A 16,215-nucleotide genomic window follows, 5' to 3' on the forward strand; every position below is an offset into this window, starting at 1 on the left:
AGACAAAAAGCTGAGAATGAGCTTCATCTTAAAAACAACAAAAATAGACTCAAAGAAAAAAAAGACTGTGTGCATCACTGGAGAGATTCTCAGAAGCAAACAAGGAGGGAAACTGTGCTTCTCTTGTGGGGGAGCGGTAAGAGAGGTTTCAACTCTCTGCAACCTGTGAGGAAGCACAGAAAGCACAGCTAGACTCCAAACCTCAATGGACCAGCAGGAATTTTCCAAGCCTAGAAATGAACTGGAGATGAACAGATTATGACATTTGCAAGGAAAGAATTTCCACTCAGAGACAAAAGCAAATTACTTCGAGGCAAACAGCTTTCATATACCTCAAAGGCTAAGTCAACTGGCTCCTCAAAGCATGGCCCCACTGCGAGAGGAACGGCAGTCTTGACAAATTTATGAACAGAGTCAGATAGGCAAACCTGAGAAGCTGGTCCATGATCAAATCTCCAGAATCCCCTCCCTGCACTTAACAGTATTAGAGCTTAAAGGTAAAACACCTACCTTTGAGATCCTCATCTTCGGTAGTGGTGTTACAGCTCTCTGTGGAACCCTGCACGGCAGAACAGAACATTACCAGACATCAGCAGTCAGGAGCATTAGTAAACGCTTTGATTTGTTTGTGGAAGAGGAGGAGGAAGGCATAAAAACATAGGCAAGGATGCCATGGACTGGATGATACAAAGAAGATTTGAATGGAAGTGAGCCAAATATCAAGCAAAGCTTTACAGCATCTCTTCTGAACTTCTGCATGTTCAAGCTCTCCACACAGACCTTTCACACAAACAGAAGTTATCAAACTCTGTCAAATGAGATCAAATCGGAGTTGCTTGTATTTGGAAGAAGAATAGCCACAGGAAGGCAGAAATAGGGTTCCTAGGCATTCTCAAAAGAACAGGTCTCCATTTCCAGAAGAAATAAGTGCACGAGTGCCAGTATCTTCTCATCCACCCCACATACCCAAGAGAACAATGCTTATACACCAAACTAGAAAGAGATTATCATATTTGAACAGTAATCCCTACTCAGCCTCTTTTAGAGATCATAGGTGTGTAACACAACTTTCCCACTTCTACCACCAGCAGCATTCAGAAGCATGCTACAAACCAAACACTAGAAAGGCCGAAACCGAAGTCAGAAACACAAAGATGAGAACGACAAGAGGGAGCGGAAGTTTCTCTGACAACACTCCCATCCCTTACCTTTATGCCATCTGTAGCATTATGGACAACAGTTGTTTGAGGCTCCTAGGAAAGGATGGAAGAATTCATTAAACTCTAGTCCTAAAGCATTATTTTCTCATATGCTTTCACTCCCCAGCAAGTGGAGAAAAGGTGACCGACATAAAAAAATATATATATCAAACCACAAACTCCAAACAGCACACGTGCGCTTGCGTGCGCGCGCACACATTTCCTGCACAGGTTTCCTGAAGAGAGAAACTGCACTAAAATCTACAGTCACAAGGAGACAAAGCCCCCGGATTCCCTGCAATTCCCTCACATTCCCAATTTTCTTCTTGATGAACCATATTGGCATAAATGCCAAATAGCAATAGAATGGTAAATCTCCACCCTACAGGCTGTTCATAAGTAATGACTGCTCAGCAGCATCTTTACTAGAAAATACTTTGGAAGGGGTAGAGATGGAGGGAAGGATAACACTGGGCTGGGGCCTTTGTCTCCCAGTTTTTTGTCAAGTTTGCCAGGTATTTTACCCTGAAAAGGGACATTCATAATTTCCATAACAAGAGGGCTGACGAGCCAGAGCACCCCTATGCTTCTCAGTGAGGAGCTACTATGTGAACTGGGCTGGGAAAAGAAGCACATTTTTCTAGAACAGATCTCTAAAATGAGATCTAATTTCAAAAAGTAATAATAATAAATAATTCAGAAAGGCTCCCTCAACATCAAAGCCATAACAAAGCCAGTGAAAGGAGAACTGAAAATTATGAAGTGTCCCAAGAACCCTTCACCCTACTACAAACAACAAGATCAAATCTCCCCACCTGCCCCCCAAAAACCACCAAACCCAGCTCTCTGGTCCACACAACACAGAGCAGCTACTAGGGCTATGGGTGCTAACCAGCTCCTGCACTCATCCCTTCACTACAGGGACAAGACTTACAGGCACTGCACCACTTCTTCCTGCTGACACGGCTCTTGCGGGGTGGTTCAGTGAGGGCACTAGTGACAGTGATGGTGCAGTGACGTGCACTCACCCATCCACCCATTTCACTGCTGCCTGATCTCCCAGGCACAGAGCGGCAGACCACACTGCACTGTGGTGTTAGAGATGCTAGGCACAGGGCACCCTACAAATCCTGCTACACACAGTCCATTAGACAGAGAATGACAGCCCAGCAAATCAGCTAGCTTCAGAGGATCAACCACACAACTCAGCAGGCCAAAAGGGCCATCAAAGGATTCCTCTGCAAATTCTTTGCCTGTCCTTTCTCCTGTGGTGTCCTGAAGTCCATCCTCCATTTCCCAGGTGTTGGAGAGTAGATGGAGTGGCCCACTCTGTTCTTCCAAACCAGCCTCCCCCCCAAGCCAGCAGGAACAGTTGAACGGGACACACAGAACTATACAGGGATGGCACAAGGGGAAGTCCAGGCAAGCTGCAGTCCCCACATCCAACCACTGCTCTGCTCAGCCCCCCGCCAGCCTGAAGCCCGTGAGGCTGTGATCAGGCCCCACAGCAGCACAGGGACACGCACAGAACAAAGCCAAAACACAAGCTGGAACAGAGCAGCACAAGCAGCACTCAGGGATGGGGAGAGGGAGGGGACAGAATCAAAATTAAATCAAACAAGAAAACAAAATAGCGGTTGGGGAAGATACCATGGACGTCTGCACTGGGGGTGTTTCTTTTGCAGTGCTTACTATACTGGTTTTGTTGTTGCTCTGTGGCTGAGACAGAAAAACATCATTTTAGTTCCCCTGCTGGGCAGCAGAGGCAGCAAGAAAATGACAGTATTGCTCTTAAACCCAACCATCTCCACAGACCCTCCCCTCCCAACAAGCTCATTCACCAAGAAGAGAGAGAAAGAGGGAATGCTGCCCCAGCTGCTAGACATCATCCTTCCCTCAGAGGTGACAGATGTAGTAAGGGATGTACTAAAACCCAAATGTGGATGGACTGCTGGAGCTATAAGAAAGGAAAACAGAAGGAAAAAAGGCAGCAACCCAAAGGGGCACGGGAATCCTGGAAAAAGCACCAGCAAAAATATTTGGGGAAGAAGGATGAGAAATGGTAGCAGCCCCAAGAGAAAGAGACTGCAAAAGTGAGAGGGATGCAATAGCCGTGGTACAGTCTCCAACAGGGGACAAGTGGAAGCTGTGACTGAGGAGTCCCAAAGTGTGCAGGAACAGTCCTAGGTATATGATGAGGTATAGGTGATGAGGCTCCAGAGAATCTACTGATGGGAGAAAAGTTGTGGTTAGGCCTAGAAAAGGTAGAGAAAGAGTGAGGCATGGTGTATTGGGTCCCTGCTGTGACCTGAATGAAGTGACTTCAGGACCAAAAGATGGAGGGGGAGGGGGTGGGAGGGGAGGAAAGGCTGTGAAGTTCCCCAAGTTCTCTGGATGGTGCCCAGTAGTTTAGCATCCTTCCTCACTTCAGTCTCTCTTGTAGCTGTGGTAGAAGGACAAAACCTCTATTTCCTGCATTCACCCAGCACAAGACTGAAGCATTCACCAGCTTCCTGCAAGGAAACGTCCCATTGAATCACATATGATAGTTAAGTCAGCAATGAGCAAAGTCTACTTTTGTGGGATGACAAGCCAGTGTCCACTAGTATGCACTTCCTAGCCCACAAATCCAATCAGTTGCTGGAGAAGTAGAGCCTAAGTTTTCACTCCTTGATATCTGACGCACCAGGCATATAGCTCTCTTTCTGTCAGACACCAGCAACAACATCAAAATCGGCACTGCAGTAGATTCGCTAAAATCCCTTGGTTTACACAAGAGGATTCCTGGAACTGAGCACACAGCAGTGACTTCATTGCAGCTGCTCTTATCCCACCCTCTTGAGGAGTGCAAACTCACACTGCAAAACGTCAGGCCCTCATCACCCAGTAACCAGCACTAAGAAGGCAGAAGTCAAATGCTGAGCCGGAAAACGTCTGCCAAAAGTTTAATTATGTCAACTAGAAACAGATCCTACGAGGCTGAGACTTCACACACACCCACTAACATTTTGCCTTCCCTTTACAAGCAAAATGCTTTGGCTCAGCTATCCCTTTTAGAGAGAGCGAGAGAGAGAGAGGGTAGAGAAGAAAGGAAAAGCAGGGAGAGGAAGTAGAAGAGAGAGGCAGGAACAAAGCTAAGAAAGGAGAAACGCTTCACAATTTACTGCTTATTGCCTCTCCCTATACAGCCTCACACTGTCCTAAGACTTTGGCCTTCCAAGAGCCTTGCCTCTTGCATGTATTTCCAGCCTGATGGCAGAAGAAATGACAGGACACTGTGGATGCAAGAGGGGAGAAGAGCAACCTGAAAAAAAACCCAGATCCCAAGCTATTTTGTGGCACAAAGACAACCAAGCTTCTGACGTTTGGGTCCACCCACTCACACAGCACTGAGGTTCCTGTATATCTTAGGAAACAGTAATCCTACGGCAGAGAGCTATATTCCAAATCTCTCTTTAGATTCTCTAAGTCTTCTAAATCTCCAGTAAGAAGAACACAGTTTATTTTTCTTAGTCCACTGAGGTATGAAGATAAAGATAGTGTGAAAGAAGCTATACAAAGAGTCTTTTGACTTTTTACTCAGTTCTTTAGATGTGCTTCCTACAGGTCTAGTTTCTGGAAGCCTTTAAACCGAGGTCCAATGGAGAAATTACCCAGGAAGCCACTGTTCTGAAAACAAGTCAACAGCAGCTTTTAAGGTGCGGGATGTCACCTTACAAACCCACACACAACCAAAACGCACAACGTCGCCTCCAGGCTTAACTGAATGCCCAGTTAATCCATCATAAGACTGAGAATCATTTTTACCACTTGCTATGCATTGGCTTTCTGGGTTCATATAGCATTTAACTCCAGGACAGAGTCCCAGGTAAATAAGAGATAAAAGACTGAGCCTAAGCATTTTTCATCATTCTTTTTCAGATGGAGTTATCTAATGTACTGATCTTCCTCATATACCCCTGTCTCGTGGTCACCTAGCCAAATGCCGTTCACTGGAGAAGACTGGCGTACCCTTCACAGAGCCCAAGTGCCACAGGAGACTCTTACCCCTCCTTCCCCTCCCACTCCCAGCCAACAGCATAGTCACTGGACAGGCCATGATCCTCGGCAGTTCACAGCAATACAGCTCAAGTTAAAAGAAGCCAATTCACCTAAAAAGGTGCCAGGCCCTTTTAAAGATCTATTTAATATGATTAGTTCTGGCACAGCAGTTGGAAGTGCTTCCTGAGCTAGACAAGAGACAGACAGACAGGCACAAACAACACAGAGGGTGCAAGAGAAAGAAAACAGACCAGTGATCATATCGCTAGGGACACACTTCTAGCCAACTAAAAACAAGTAAGTACCAACACATGGGCTCTCTCTGGCTATTTAGCCACCTTCACTGCCTCAATGTTTTCCAAGGCTGACACTTATATGGTTTACATATCCCAGCTGCTTTAAAACAACATGCAGAGGGAATTTACATACTGCTGGCAGTGGGCAGAAAAAAAAGAAAAGATAGGCACAAAGCACTCCTGCCCTAGACTTTCATACAGGCAGGGCTAGTGAAAAGGCAGTCTCTTGCGTCAGATTTTCCGAGCAGTACTTTGGGATTACTTTTTGTGCTTACAAGGATTTAAGGTGTTACTGAAGGAGGAAGGGGGGAAATATTTCCCTGATAGTAATGCAGAAAAAATTTTCGGCTTTCTCAGTACTGTAATGTTCCTGTTCCTATCTGCAATTGGGGAGAAATGTTTTCTATTCTTATTGTAACAGAGACAGGAGCTACAATGCAATAACTAATTTCTGCACTTTAGTTACTGTCCATGTCTCAGTGTCAGAGACATAGGCATCATCTAATGGGCTGTACATGACTCCTTACAATATGGCACTGGCCAATTTTCTCTTTGCTCCCTTGAGACTCGATTTGATTACTTTCTGACAAATTCTATGGATGTCAAACACATCTGGATGGATGGAAAAGGGAAATGAATAGGATAGGGAAGGCAGTTACCAGGTATTTGGTCATGCTGGGAGACATAAACAAGATCAGGACAAAAGAAGTTTTGGATTAATAAAGGCTCTGACCAACCTTTTCAGTATAGAATGCTAAAAAAAGAAGTGACCGGCAGCTCTGAGCCACCCGGCGGTGCTGTGCCCACACCTTTCATCTGAACAGTGGAGCCCCATCAGTCTCTGCCACATTTGGAACGACTCCAAGTTTGTTCTACACTGCAGGGCTCCAACCAAGGATGACGGCACCAATGCCAGGCAAAGCACCTGCTCCTCTTTTTGGTACCTCTGCAACAGAATGACAAAGCCCCATGTCCAGGCAAGGCACACACCTGCTCTGCTGAGACCAGGAGAACCACTGCCTTTTTTGTTTCACACTCAGATAGACACCGATAGCAGACAACATCAAACTGCGTTTCCAGCAGTTGTTTTTCTGTATAAAATGGGGACTGTGTGACTGGCCAGGGGCCAGAAAAATCACAGGGCCCTTTTAAGTGAGGACATGGACCTTTCAGTGCACAACGATCCCCCTGCCACCGCCCCCCTGCACAGACATGCTATGTAGGGTGATGAGCACAAGCCGAGCGTGCATGGCATGAGAATGGCGGACGCACGAATCGCAGGCAGCTTACGGGAGGTGCTCACCATCAAATGTACACTGGAGCTCGACTTCCTTTTCTGGACACACCATTGAGAGAGGGAAAGAGAAGGGAAGAGAGGAGATGAGAAGAAAAGCACAGAAACTATTCACATATTAGTGTGCCAGCAAGGGCCCCCCTGCCAATAACACTCCCCGAGGGAAAGGAATAAGCAGCAGCAGAAACGCACAGACACGCGAAAAGGTGCACAGGAAAGTGACCGTTAAAGAACACCACTACACACTAGGGGAAAGGGCAGAGTTAAAGATCCCCATCCATTCAAATGTCAAAGTCAGAACATAGGTGCCCCACACACAGATATAAAGAAAGGAGAAGAGGGAGGGATATATATGCACAAGATGCAGGGTGCAAGGGAGTGCCTGCATGTGCTCTCCCACCTCGGAGGAAAGTGCAGCTTCCCCAGCCACACTGAAGAGGTAGGCACAAAATCCCCCAGGCATTCACATTTGCAGGAAGCAAATGTGTGTGTGCAACCAGAGTGAAGAGGACACAACAGCATTCGCAAGGGCTAAAGAAAGAGAGAACTTCTGTGGATAGCATGGGGAGGAGAAAGGCTCCCTCGCACAGGAATTGGGGCTGAGGCAGGAGAGGAAAGATGCACCCATGCTCAGAAGTGGAAGAAAGGTAAGGAAGACAATGAGGCGCTCTACAATCAGAGCACCTTGCGCTCTCAGAGACTGGGAGAAGAACAAACAGGAACCAATGCTCAAACACTACTCGTCTTTCTAGGATATTATTCCTGCTCAAAAACAACTTCAGCCATACTCTTCACACTGAGCTTTACTCTCCAGTAAACCAGGCTCAGCATGCATTTCTCTGCTCTTTCACTATACTCATCAGTGCTGTCCTGTCCAGGCTGAGCCTGGCAGGTTTTTTTCTTCATTACAACACTACCTGTTTCCCCAGCTATCTCTGCATGTGTTGCATGTGTTTTCCATCTGCCCTTCTCCTTTTGTACTACGCTATTTCTCTGCTGCCTACTACTTAAGGGGAGCTGCTACACTGTAGGACAGCACTTTCCAGACAAAGTCCCACAACGGCATGGCTCAGCTATGTAGGTCTGGACTCCGGCACACTACCACTTCCCACCTCTGGAGCAGCCTTCAGACTCGGTACAGTTCATGGAGTTGTACCTCCCCATGTCACATACCTAGAGAGCGCCTTCCCCTTGCATCCTGCCTTCCTGCCTGCTGTCCTCATATTAGAGCTCACGCACATGTGCAGATCAGCATGTCTTTGTGAGTAGGAAGTGCCGCCCATGTTTGTGTCATACCCAGAACCACATTCCTACTCGCTCTCAATCTAAAGTCCAGAATTATGCAGCGTGCACAGGAACAGTTTTAAACTAGCAAACCTCCTGCCTCATCTGATGTTGAATTCCAGCATGGACAGACTCTGGTGCCAGCAGATCTGTTCAACATTTTGCTGATCAAGCTTTAATTTCACAGAGGCAACATGGGCCTGGTCATCACCTGGTTTACAAACTTGTGATTACTCTCATCTTCTTTTTGGACAACTTAAGCTTCTCCACAATGTTTTCCTCAAGCAACAGCTAAAATGGAAGGGACCACCAGTACATGAATACGATGCTAAGACCATCAAAAACTCAGAGGAGTCCTTGTTCCTTGTCACAGAGCAGAATTCTTAACTAGGGAAACTGGAAATTCATACCAGCTGAGAAACTACTCCAAAACTTGAGGTTTCATTTTTCCTTTATCCTACAAGCTGCAGCAGTCAGACCACGCAGGTACTGGCAGGGAAGCTTTTCCTTAAGAAAGACGATCTCATTAGAAGTGCCAACAGATTTCCAACAAGTTACAGAAAGAAGAGGAGGGGTGGAAAAAGTTAAGAGACAACTAAATAGTTTTTATATAAAAGGCGAGTCAACCAGGCCACATAGAAAACAATTCCCTCCCCCCATTTCTCTTCTCAGAAGTTAGAGAGAAAAGAAACACTGACACAAGAGGAAACTGAGCCCTCTGCAGATCAGAATTTAATTAGAGCACAATCTAAATTTAAAACACTGTTGCTCCACTAACACGGCATGATGGATTCTGGAAATCCTAGAGAACGCATCATTACTGGCCAGCATAACAACAAGAGAAAAACAGCTAGTTAAGCAACGTGAAACGGATGGGGAGTGAGGTCTGTGTTAAGATCAGAGCGTAAAAAGACAGATCTGGACTGACAGTAAGTGGTCAAGCATCAAAACACAGTAACACCCAAGACAGAATATTGTCAAGGAAATCACTAACAGCTCAGTCTCCCCACCTCTCCTCTTTAACAGCTGCATCAAAGTCATCTATGTCACCTTTCCAAGATCACTAGATGAGTGAACAAAACTTTTTTGTGTGTTACATGACTACAATTCAGCAAAGAAAATAAAGTAACAGAAGTTTGGTTATGGACGGAGTTCTCTGTTCCCTTCCATAACACAGCTACGTCTCTAAGTATTTCTAGGCAGTGCAAAGACATCCCAGGAAACAGAAAAAAGTTGCCGGCAGAGAGATAGACTAGAGTAAGGTACCTCACTGATCACTGCAAAGATTTCCCTAAATCTGAGAAGTGACAAAACATTCTCCCAAAGCAGTATGGACAACATTTTCCCCTCAAATCTGGGAGGGAATCTCTGTTAATATTCTGTTTCTGTATTTGTGTGAAATTCAGGTGCTCATCTCATAACAAGGGAGCAGATTGTCTGCACTGAAAGCTAAGGGAAGAATTCTGCTTTGGGTAACAATAAACAGTAGTCGGCAGATCACAGAATACATACTTAAGAGTCGCTGCCCCTTCGGTATAGCAACAATATTAGAAACAGCAAGTGTAAATCATTCTGAGCTTCCACAAAATACGATGCATGCTAGAAGATGTTATAAGTAGTAAGCAGTGAGTCCAGTCAAGGTCCCATTTAGAGTTTTGGGCATTTTCACACTTCTGGGCGCTTACATGGACATCTTTTTTATAACAGCGTTTTTGCATTTCAGTTGCCTACAGGCAGTTCTCCCTCAGTCTGATACTGAGGGTATTTGTATAGTCAAGTATCATGCTTGCTGTAACTAGTATTGCTATATAGGGTATAGTCATTTCAGGGTTTAAAGGAGGGGAAAAAAGAAATCATTGAACTTGAAGTAGATCAATGAGAGGCAGCCTGAACCAGCAGATTTGGGGTCCCATTTCTACCTCCGGTCCAATCCTTTGTGTGATGCTGAGCAAATCATTTTATTTTTGTGAATTCATCTTTTCTTTTGCCCTTTGTCTGCTTGTCTATTTAAATGTAAGCTAAGAGGCAGGGATTTTCTGCTTAGGCATCAGTATAGCGCTAAGCACACTGGACCCTTGATCTCAGGTGGAGTTTCTAAGCGTTACAACAATACACATGAAAAAAATGAATGCATCAAAGGTTGGCGGAATGCGCTACTGGATGTCAGCACTCTAAACAGATCTGAAGTGCTCCCCAAGCATGCTGCATAAAACAGCTCAGTATAAAACTGTCGTGTTTAGGTGAACTTGGGTTCTCCTCGTTTATTTTCACCACTCAATCTTTAAACAGTATGTCTGAAAGACAGAGAAATAGGAGCATTAACTCCTGCATGGATATTACTTGACCCTTACAGATTTCAAGACAGAGCATTTTCTAAGGATCCCCTACTGGCTTACTTTGTTAGCCTGCCTGCTCTGTCAAAGGCACACTTCCACAACCTGCTCTCCCAGTGGCAATGCCAACATACAGAGCGCCTGCCTTCCCCCCATCCTCTCAGGGATCCTTTTCCCAGCAGGGGCAGCTGGTACTGCCAGGCATAAAATGTGCACTTACTGCCATGCTCCTTACAAACAGCAGAGCAAATGGTATTTGGTGCCTCTTTGCAGTTATATAAGACAAAGGGCAAGTTTTACAACATGAACCTAGTCACATCAAAAAACTGAATTTTTACTCTTTCAGCCCAATTCTCCTTTCAGCTATGCTATTCAGCTTTTACTAGGTAATAAAACCATGTGTATGCAGTAGAGTGACAAGTTGGAAAGTCAACAAATTTTGCAGAGCATTTCAAGTGAATGCTGTTAAAACCTTTCACATCTCATAGTATTCTACACAAGTTACTCTTTGGAGAGTTACACTAGGCCTGAAAAGCATTGGTAACGTTTTGTATCCCTTAATCACAAAATAAAGTGCTCAAAACAAGCATAAAAAGAAACTGACAGAGAGCTTAAAGGAAAACTAAGTTTAAAACGCTTATAATTAAATACTTGACTAAAAATAGCACTTTGTGCATTAACATTTTCTGATTTTGAAGATCAATGTCAGGCCCTTTTAGAACTAGAAACAAAGGCATCCTCTCACATCAGTAATACAGGAAATTCCCCTTCAGAGAAAAGGGAACACAAGTGTTTGAAGTGCTGCCCAGAGACAAAATCGACAGTAGCACTGTGACACTAACTCCAGGGAGGCCAGTCCCTGACAAGGTCAGACAAAGGACATTCATCATAAAGCGTCCTTAATATTCATCCCTTTTGTCTATCCCAGCCCATTCCTTATCCTCTCCCTCATGTCGCAGTGGATAGCAAATCCAGATTAAAACGGAGAGGAGAACAAGAAAACAAGTAGGTTTGATATGAAACTATGTAAAGTAGATTTAAAAATGGCAGCTGCATGATGTTGCTCACAACTTTAGAATCTTAAAAAAAAAAAAAAAAAAAAAAAATACCTGGGACCTACAGTGGTGGCCACAAGATACGTGGTGTGTTACATGGCTCTGCAATTCGTCACCCAGAATCTTCTAGCCTCACTTTCTGGATTTGAAAGTAGAAAAGTATGTTCCTTGGGAATAAAACCTGGACCTCCTTGCTGCTACTCCCTCAGCCTGGAACCAAATCCATCCTGAGGACTGCAAGCGCAACACTACCAATGAAGGTTTGGTGGGCAGGGACTACTTAAGACACAAGGCACTTTAAATCATTCATTATTTAAGATAATGGAAAAGTTCTCAAGTGCCAAGCTGATGAAACATCTACCAATTAGCAAAATTAGTACTTGAAATAGAAGCAGCAGTGCAAAATGAAGACCAGGAGTGTTTCAAATGGAAAGGAAAGGAATTTGCTGGAGGAGGGGGTCACGTGCATGGAAATCTATCAAAACAACCCCACTGTAGACACACTTATATTAAAATGAAAATGTTTTCTACCTGTCCCCCCCACTCCTGATTTCAGCTTTTTTTCCCTCCCCCTTCCAAAATAGTCTGATGGAAGTAAAATGCATGCATTCCCAGTACCTCGGCATATTAGGCTTCTTCAATAAAGCATTAAAGTTAATTCCTATAGAAACAAACAAAATCGTGTTTGTTTCTTATAGCTAATAAATATCAGATCACTGCAAATCACACCAGCTGCTTTTATCACCACCTATGACTATAATATATCATTCCTCTCTCGTTTATGCTGAAGTAGTAACAACAAGTATCGCAAGTAACACCTTTCATCAGGTATTCACCAACACACCGAGAACACAGAGTTCTGGAGGATAACCTATGAGAAAGAGTGTAGCCTTCACTCAAACCTGTCTAACACCAATTCCTACAGTATTTGTGGAATACTACAGGATCCTAGTGTAGCTAGTATCATGCTTCTAAATCCTATCAAATAAACACCAACCAGGGACAGGAAAAATATCCTGAATGGAAAGTAAATTAAGCCAGACCAATCATGCTTTTTCTCAGTGAGCTTAAAGCCATTAGTTTTTACAAGAGTACAATCATCAGTCAGCAGCAAAAATATTCTTTCCACTCTCATCCTCTGTGTGGATATCTATGGCACTACGTGCTTCCCAAACACTCTCATGAAGCACAGTCACCCTGGACTGGAAAAAAATAATGGAGTAACTGAAACATATTTTATCTCAAACCTCCACAGGGAATTAATTTCGGGGGGGGGGGGGGAAGGAGGGAGAACAGTCTTCATATCTGGAGGAAACACGAGAAACAGCCTAACTGTGTGGCATTCAGTCAGCAGACTACAATAGAAAATACACTATGCAATGCTTGTTTCTAAACCTACATCTGATGTAAAATTATTTATGTAGGAAGTAGGAGTGAAAAGGATACCACAAAGCTGAAAGTATGTTTGGCACTGAAGTTATGGTATCTGTGCTCTGCACTACTGCAATGGGAAAGAAATCAGAGTTGGCTACAAGTAACACAAGACCAGATGTTCTTAATTGAACCCATCCCTAGCACAAGTCATTTGTCAGAACTATCTAGGATGAGAAAATCAGCGTGGCTAAATTACAAGTCTCCTGTATGAGCAGGAATGCATGAAAAGCTAGCTGGTCACAAAAGTGACGCCACCAATCAGACAGCGATGGGCACAGAGATGCACTCAGAACAACTGTACTGTTTGGTCTGGTTCATATATACATACAAAAAAAGGTAGCTTTAGCAGGAAAAGCAGTATGAGAGCAATAGGAACTACTTGCCAGTCGACATGAATGTAGTCTAACGGGAAGCTACTATACTTCTATCTCCACCTACACTGAGGCCCAAGATGGGAAGCTACTTCTACTATGGCAGAAACTGCATGGCGGTCAAGTATGCCAATCCCGCTCCAATAAACAAATTAAAGTGGTAAAAGGCTACGTTTCCATGGGATGCCTACTGGAAAGCATCACCGTACGCATAGCCTGTAGGGGTGAGGAGGGAGATAAGCATGTAGCTGCAGAGGTTCTACAACAGAACTGTGAAGAAAGTACCACAAACACCCACAGACCACTACCTGCTCTCTATCCTGCCCAACCGCAGCATTGCGGCCGGGGTGGAGGTGGGGGCAGGGAAGTGGTCTACACTTTATTATAAAGTCCGCTTTCTTAAGTAGATTGATATTGCAGAGTAAGACTGCTCTAACTCTTAGGAGCAAAGAAATTGTATGCAAACATTGACTACAGGTCTCTAGCATCTTGCAGAGGTAGAGAAGAGGTTCCCAGAAGATAACCCGAGTCACCACATACAGAAAATGCTGTGCGAGAGGCCAGACATGTTCCTGCTCTCCATTCCATCCTCTACTTTATCACAACTATTCATTTATGTATGAGGAACATACATACACAGGGAAGAGTTAAAGAATCCTTCAAATCAGCTAGAAAAGCAAAACTCACTTTTACTCTTTTCAGAAAGGAAGACACCATGTTCTAACAGAACTGCACAACACACGTTTTATGGAATTGAAGTCTCTTCCAGACATACACGTCTCCTTCTGACTACATGACCAGAAAGCTTTCCCTCAAAACCAGTGTGCACACCACGTGACCATTTCTGCAAGATTTTGACCTGAGTTGTAACACTTTCCTGAGCCTGCTGGAAATCCAGAATTCTGAGAAGAAAGCCAGTTTTTCCTAGGTAGACCACAAAAGCTCTGTAGAAGTGTTGTTATTTGCTGCTTTTCCAGTTGCTTTTCCCCTGCCACGCTGGGATTTTGAAGCATGTGTATGCTGGTTCTCAGCTCACAACCTCAGGGACCATTCCATTCTTATTATACCAAGATTTTACTGTAGTGTTTTCTACATTGACAGAAGTGACAACTCAGATGTGCTTGCTGCATCATTATGCATGTGTTTGATGGATGTCTGTACAGAAGAGGCAGGAATGTGCAAAGGCACAAAAGCTCACTCTTGCAGGCACATTTCAAAGATGTGTATCTTAGACCAAAACCAGCAGTTCTAAATATCATTTCGGGCAAAGAAACCGAGGCTTGAGTTTCATTTGGGCAGGACACAGAAGAACTGCAAGAATGGAGGATTTACTACAGCAACCCCCAAAATAAACACAACTCCTCTGAAAACATCTCTTTTTTCCCCACCAACCTGCTTGCATTGTGAACTTTCTGGAAACAGAAAAATGTTTCCAGAAACATTAAAAAAACGTGAAAAGGCCAAAAAAAAGGAGAGAACAAAGCGTGCTAGTCCTTCAGCGTGCATGTCAAAAAACCCCAGCAGGGGGAGAAAGAAGACAGTGCAAAACCAGGAGATGAACCATTTCACTTAGAGCTGCAAAGAAAGGCTTGGGCTTCAGATGGGAGTGCAAGGAAATAAACTAAACACTCCCTTTCCAGGTGGAGGACAGTTATCCTTTGGACAGTCAAGGAAAGATAGTCCTCAAGTCCCTAGCTGTCACTACCCTAGTACCAGATGGCAAAGAGCTGCTGCCTGAATAATGAACAACCTTGACATTGGCCTATTTGACCTCCAGAACTAAGAGGTTGATCGTGCAATTTAAGAGGGGAAAAATAATTCCCCTCAGGAGGGAACAGGGGAGGGTCTGGACATCAGGGATGTGGATTGAACTCTAGTATGAAACTCAGATTCCACTCTGTCTGAACAGTAACATCTGAAGGCTCATTTTTCACTGCTTTTTGCAGCTCAGCCTTCAGCATCTGTCAAAAGGGTGAGGCAAAGTGATTTCCATGGGGTCTGCTGGGTATCATCTGCCACTGACAATTGTTCCATGTGTTTTCTATACCCGGAAGCTTTCTGTACTGAACGGAACAAGACTGGTCAGAGGTATGTGTCACACTGGAGCTGGTCCTTAGTCTTTCTAATCCACAGCACTGGCCAGTTCCCCATGCTTTAGAGAAAGGAGAAAAAGAAACCTTGTTGGTACAATGGTGCACCTAGGCAGTTGTGCAAAGTGTAAGAAACGTTAAGATCCCACCCAGGGCTGCATAACCATACACTGAAGATAACAATCCAAGCCACAAGGCAGTGCTGTGATTTTACCCTGGGAGGGGATTGGCACCAGAGAAAGTAGCTGCCTTCTGTTCAGGTGGTAGGAGGGACAGTGAGATGGGAAAGCTAGAACTTACCTTCACTCCATCTGACTTCTTGTTCAGCAGGCTTTTGGCAGCTGCAAAGAGAAACAGAAGTAGGTCAGACTTTGCTTTCAAGACTCTTCTCTCTCCCCACTTCCCTCAAAACTGTCCAAGACTTCAGAATGACAGCCATCCTGCTAATTCCTCTAACAGTGAGAGAGCTGGAAGACAGGCCAGGTCAGTCTTCAGATCCATCCAGGTAGCAGAGCGTGGCCCATCCAGTCTCTTGCACACCAAATCAGGTAGAAATGCTCCCACTCTCACAATCCCAGAAAGACTGAGTCTGAAATGAGACTTTAGCACTCTTCTGTTTCAATCCTCTACTCACACACTTTGACCCCTTCCAGAAGTGGCAGCACTTAGAGGGGGAAAAGCTACAGAAATCTGACACATCTCTGCAGCAGGATAAAGATTTTCTCTCCAAGTACAGCCATTTACATAACACACTTTGTTCATTAAGGGGCCACCCGTAGTGCAGGGGCCTCCTAATCACTTCCACAGTCCACAGTTAC

General features: G+C 44.5%; 1 protein-coding gene across 37 annotated transcripts in view; it reads right to left on the reverse strand.

The window, feature by feature from the left end:
• The window catches only part of CAMK2G (calcium/calmodulin dependent protein kinase II gamma), a 278,435-nt gene that overhangs the window by 13,432 nt on the left and 248,788 nt on the right, over positions 1-16,215 (reverse strand). For 13 of the 37 annotated variants that reach the window (XM_068950443.1, XM_068950449.1, XM_068950439.1 and 10 more), the window contains 3 exons: positions 15,698-15,738; positions 1,209-1,253; positions 511-559 (listed from right to left, as the gene is read on the reverse strand). In XM_068950443.1, the coding sequence (XP_068806544.1) occupies positions 511-559; positions 1,209-1,253; positions 15,698-15,738 (135 nt within the window). Of the gene's footprint in view, positions 1-510; positions 560-1,208; positions 1,254-2,849; positions 2,919-6,839; positions 6,873-15,697; positions 15,739-16,215 lie in introns of all 37 variants that reach the window. The other 24 variants (XM_068950432.1, XM_068950437.1, XM_068950427.1 and 21 more) reach the window with 3 other exon arrangements.

The sequence above is a fragment of the Struthio camelus genome, chromosome 7 (assembly GCF_040807025.1).
Source record: "Struthio camelus isolate bStrCam1 chromosome 7, bStrCam1.hap1, whole genome shotgun sequence".
NCBI lineage: Eukaryota > Metazoa > Chordata > Aves > Struthioniformes > Struthionidae > Struthio > Struthio camelus.